Below are 5,935 nucleotides of genomic sequence, written 5' to 3' on the forward strand. Positions count from 1 at the left end.
TCCATGCCTGTATTATCCTGATTATATCCCGACTGACACTCATCTAAATCTTAGATATCTGTATTAAATAAGTCTTATTTCGGCATTGTTTACACTGCATTCCGATGATTTGTCTCCCGACATGATCTTCTCTATTAAACATGCTTGTGACGTCATCAATGATAATTATACGTAATAGAGAGAAATCGAAGATATATTCAGTTAGCAGAGTTTCTAGTGATATTTTATGTCTGTAGTTTTTATAATTTAAACCAGAGATAAAGTTAAAATCGACATGTTTCTGAGTAAAATATGACATCATGCTGCTTATTGTGACGTCATATCGATCAGAGGAATTAGTTGCCTTATCATACCCCCGTGCAGTGCAAAATTGTTGTCTGATAAATAAGATACATCTATTGTCTTTTTACATTCATTAAAGAAACTAAATATTTCTTTATAAAAAATGGGCAATTTAGATATTAGTGTAAAATTTTCGGTTTTTGTTTCAGACAGTGTGAGCAGATAATTCAAATCTATTTTTATTACATTCAAGTAGCTGTTTACAATGTTATTAATGACATTGGATTTATCAATCAATCGTTTACCCCATGATGCCTTAATAGCCTTTAGTTTTAGCTCTATATCTACTAAACCTAAACCACCATTTCCTTGTTTTCCTATTACTGTTTCTCTCTTAATTCTATCACGTTTATTCCATATCAAGTTGAAAATACTATTTTTCATTTTTTTCATTAAATCGTTTTCTGGAATAGGTAAGATTGAACCAACATATATTAATTTTGATACAGCTAAAGATAACAACACATGTTTTTCCAAAAATCGTTAACTTTCTTTTCTTCCATGATTCGAATAATTTCTCCATATCTTATATTTTTTTAACCAATCAAAATTATAACATTGTTCTTTGTTATGACCAATAAAGATACCTAAACAACGAACAGCATTGTTGGTAACACTAATATCACAAACTTCTGTGTACCTGTCTTTGAGATGTCCGAAAAGTATGCACTGTGTTTTTTTTCTTAACACATGATTAGTTACATCATTTTCTATCTTATATACTATGATACAATGTATGTATAAAAATCACAGGATAAATCTCTGCCATTCAGTTGACTGAATGTTAAAGACCGAGAAAATAAGCACCGCCTTCAAATGTACCTGATCAGTGTGCTTCTGTCAATCAACTGAATTGACGCCCCAGATTGGATGTTAGAAAATGATTGACATTTGTTTACTCGTCCTGTGTATACCATGTCTAGCGCTCGCGACGATCGTGCAAATGACTTTTGTCTTCTAATCCATACTGTGACGATAAAACACCCTGTTTTTAAATTCAAAAGAAACTTTTGACAGCGATTGAATTAAATAAAATGTTCTGCATTTGAAATATATGAATTAAAATTTACTCGTACTTGGTTTATGTACAACACCAAACGTGCTGATCACTTGCAGTCTGTCAAAATCACATGGCGTCGATCATCCATGAGAACTTTATTTTATTGATAAAGATGTTTGTGAATAATTGAGAAAACAGAATTAAATTAAATCAAATATTGCGTCTACGATTTATAGCTTAAGTTATCATTTTTTCTTTGAGGATTTCACGAGCCAAAACTGGAAAAGAAACAAGTTAAACAACCCTGGAACATGCGCAGCAGGTAAAATCGTGCACTTTAGCAGCTGATCGGAAAAGTAGTACAAACAATCTACAATTTCTTTTCCTTTAAATATATAAATACGATATTTTTCTAGATCATCGGAAAAACTATGTTGAGAGCATTTTAACACCCTGTGTATATAGACATGTAAACACAAGCGAGTGTGTTTCCCTTGGAGCTTTACACCTTTATCAATATAGGCTCCACCCTCAACCGAACTTACCTAAGGTAAACCACCCGGTAAAAATCCTCGGCCTTTAACTGAATGGTCTGGGAATGTGACTGAATCGCACAGCTCTGCCATTCAGTCACATTTCATTTACCTTTCAGTTACCTTTCAGTCACCTTTCAGTTGACTGAATGGCAAAGATTCATCCTGTAAATACGCATTCTTACACTGGAGTTACCATCATATATACATTGTGTAAACAGGTTACATGGTTCAGCTTAACGTTGACTCTAAGGTGTTAAAGAAAATCCATTATGTCAAGTGATCTTGAACTAATCCGATTGTTTTGTGTTTATTCCATAATTTGTTTCGCCTCTACCGGTTTTTTTTCATCAAGTCGACTAAAACATAATGATGGAGTGCTGTTTAGTCCAGTCAGTCGACGTCGTTTTTATCCGGAGTTTTCAAAAACATGTTCTTGCAATAGTAAATTTTAGTAGTCGTCTGTTTAAAACGGCTTCAAATGACGCTGGAAAATGATGTACGCAATACTGACTACTCAATAATTCAATATTAAGATGTTTTGATATGTTTCATTAAAAAAATCCTATAAATAATCATATTCAAAAACTGAATGAAAAATAACACATTTATACACAGAACCCTACACTTTTATCGTGACTCTTTAATAAAATCACGCTGTCGTTTAATTTTAGGTAAAACCATCAAAACCACTTTACTTTGATTCCGAATCTTATGATAAATATTTCGGTAGACACAATATACTAAAAAACTGTTTAAACTGACAAACCACTACGATTGTACAGAAACCTTTTCCACAGTATTTCATATCTGATTGAAAATTCATTATTTCTTCAACCTAAGAATAAACCAGAAAATAACACATGTATAAACAACATGTAAAAAGCAGATGTATCATTTGTCCAGACGTACAGCTACATCTATTTTCTTTTTGTGATAAATAAAAAGTTTGCATACAGGTTAATTATATTTATCAGTTGAAACAGACCCCAACTAAAGGCCGGATTTACTTTTGGTGTTAAAAAGTATATTACTCAGTGTCTGGTTTAAAAAAAAAAAATTATTTAGAACACTGTGTCGGATAAAAAGAATCCCTCCTTTCGGCGTGTACTTTTGATTTGCTAAGGATTGACTTTTGGGGGTCCTCTTCAAACATCGTAGTGTGAAGTAGATCCTTTTTTCTTACCATCTGTAATCCCCACCCCTTTTATATTGCAAATACATATATAGCGTCTGCTTTCAGACGTCTTTCACATCGGAATTTACTTTCTGTGTCCATTCTGGGTTCATTTTGGGGTTACTGTGAGTTTACCCAGGGTTGACTTTGGCTCTGCTCTAATGAACCCGGAGTAAATCAGTAAAAAACCTCGAACGTAAACAAAGATTTGGTTTGGGTGTTATTTCTGTTATTTGGGGTTTAAAGGGCACTTTAAATGTTGGCCCATGAGGTTGATTATAGTTTGCTTAATGCTGCCTGCAATCATACAGTGTTTCCATTTCATAATGCAACTTTTTGAAAGCAACTTTAATGTAACTTTAATGACATTTTATGACATTAACTATTTAGAGACCATGAATAAAGTAAAAATAGAAAGGAATAAAAACCAAATGATCCAACAGAAAACCACTATGCATTAGCAACAAAGCTTTCATGGGAAATGTTTAAAGGTGTTTTTTTGCCTGAATACATAGACGTATCATTGGTTTGCTGAGACGTTTTGTACAAGGCTCAATTTGATGAAGAGAAAATGTATATTTAACAGACTTACCACAGAGAAAAAATAAAAGTCTCTATGGAAACAGATTCCTTGTGCACGTGTTGAAAGTTGCGTCTAAATAGGGTAACAATCACTTTTTTCCCCTAACAGATTTCTACATTAAACTTAAAAACGTTAACTGACACTAAAATCTACAAATTTAAAAAAAATAAAGTTCATCAACCGAAGAAAGACAAAGTATTATTCTTCATTAAATAAATTTATTAGTTTAGCTCACGTTTTCAATAGTACATATGTACGTTAATTAACTTTAAAATCAATTTTGTTACAAAACCAAACATGATTAATGCAATTACGTTTTCTGTTTCCCTAATGCAACTACGTTTTTTTCTTATAAAAGTACTTTGCAGGACCTTTTTGCGTTGCACAGCAATATTAAGCAGTAGAACAATCAGTTATCTTTAACGTCAGTACAATCATTAGCTGATTCAAAGATTAGAAGAAAAAGACAAACAGGTCAAGATTAACATCTTCCATCAACAGAGACGTTTTACTGTATAAATAGGCAATGTTTTATCGACCACCATAAAACGCCATCTCTCCTCTCTGACATTCGTACCCAAACTTCGAAGAAAAGGTAAGAATTAAAAATAAATTCATATGTAATGCCTTATCTCTGCTTCTGATAAAAACAACTTCAGAAAAGATTTTATCAAAAAGGTTATAAAAGCAAATCATATCATATTTTGTATCCTGAAAAACCTAATCAAAGTCAAATGTATTTTATAATAATACATCATTTAACATAACTTGTGAACATTAGAATTTTGTAAAAATGCCTTGACATTATGTGGCACTATTGTTGAAAGGTATCCCAAAGATGAAGGCAATCATCCTTGCTTTCGCTCTGTGCCTTGCCGTTGCCTCTGTGCAGGGCTATATGGGCAGTTACTATCACAACAGATACAACCCCCGTTACTATGGAAACATGTACGACAACTATTACGACGATGACTACTACATGGGAGGTTAGTCTTTCAAATCAATGAAAATAAATATACAGTTAACTGCATAGGCAAAAATTAACACCCGTTTAAGTCAAAGTAGCTAAATTTCAAACAGTCATACACAAAATGAAAAATTATTAATTTGCTTTGCTTTTTGCTATCATTTTGAATTTTTTTTAGGTATTTTTTTTAGATATAAGTGTACATATATCGGTTAGCATAAAGGAAACTTTGGTGCATGATCAAATGAAGACTATAGATAACATGTATTCCTACATGTTGCATCATTTACTTACATTGCCTTGTAGTATAGTAAATTATATTTATTTTTATTGTTAGAAAAAAGTTTAAAATCAGCATGTGTATGATACATTTTAAAATTAGCATGTGTATGATGACAAATGTGTAGGATTGGATATGGTTTTTTTAACAAAGGAGATGATATTTATAAATCTTATATGGATTTATAGCATTTACGGTAGAAAAAGATTTTCCAAGAATTAAAAAAAAAAATTATTAACTAAGCAGTAATGAGTGTTGCATGGAGGTCAATGAGGACAGCCTATTAAAAAATTAAAAACTAAGAATATCAGGAAATTGCTTTGCTGGAAATGTGTATTTCTTCATTAAAAATGCACACAAAAACTATTGAAAAAATGTTTCTATCGAAACCATATTTTTAGAATTAATATTTATAGATTAAAACCAAGGGGAAGCAAATCTTCAAGAAAAGAAAAAGGCCATTTAATAGACCACATGCTGTTCTTACCGTTTGATGCTTAAACATTAAAATAATGTCCAAGTAAACTTGGTGTCATGTCCATAGATATCTGTTAAGCATACAGATTTATTGAATCTGGGGTTACCGGTATTATGGATCGGATACCTTACGTGTATCATTGTACTTGATTCATTTTTAGGCATGAGGGGATACAACTCCTACAGAAGTCCTTACTACAGAAACTTTGGATACAATAACATGGGAGGATATCTCGGATCATACCTCAATAGGCGATACAACTACTGAAATAAGAAAAAGGTGAATTAGATTTTTTTTTCAATATTTTTTGCAGTTCAAACAATTGGAATATGTGACGCAAACTGCTTTTTTTCTTCCTCAAATTATTTTCTTATTTAATAAAAGAGTATCAACTTTTGAGGTATAAATCAAATTATGCCTTTTTTTTCTTTCCATTGATGTATGTTTCGAGATTTTTCATGATGCTTATTTGTCAATTCATAAATACATATTTTCATTATTTCTCTTTTCAGATTTTTGGTTCAGCAGAATGAATATGTGTTATGATTCAAATAAATATATTCATTTTACTGACA

The 5,935-nt window shown here is 31.7% G+C and overlaps 1 protein-coding gene across 1 annotated transcript; it reads left to right on the top strand.

Annotated features, from left to right (window-relative positions):
• The first annotated feature begins 4,169 nt into the window (after positions 1-4,169).
• On the top strand, positions 4,170-5,935 carry LOC128172262 (uncharacterized). Its single transcript, XM_052838064.1, has 4 exons — positions 4,170-4,230; positions 4,463-4,621; positions 5,521-5,639; positions 5,873-5,935. The coding sequence occupies exons 2-3, from the start codon at positions 4,474-4,476 to the stop codon at positions 5,625-5,627; spliced, it is 255 nt and encodes an 84-aa protein (XP_052694024.1). The 5' UTR covers positions 4,170-4,230; positions 4,463-4,473; the 3' UTR covers positions 5,628-5,639; positions 5,873-5,935.

This window comes from Crassostrea angulata, chromosome 2, assembly GCF_025612915.1.
Source record: "Crassostrea angulata isolate pt1a10 chromosome 2, ASM2561291v2, whole genome shotgun sequence".
In the NCBI taxonomy this organism is placed as follows: Eukaryota; Metazoa; Mollusca; class Bivalvia; order Ostreida; family Ostreidae; genus Magallana; species Magallana angulata.

Coding starts and splice junctions, on each gene's coding strand:
- LOC128172262 (XM_052838064.1), top strand. CDS start 4,474: ATGAAGGCAATCATCCTTGCTTTCGCTCTGTGCCTTGCCGTTGCCTCT. Junction 4,622..5,520: donor CGATGACTACTACATGGGAG/GTTAGTCTTTCA, acceptor ATTCATTTTTAG/GCATGAGGGGATACAACTCC.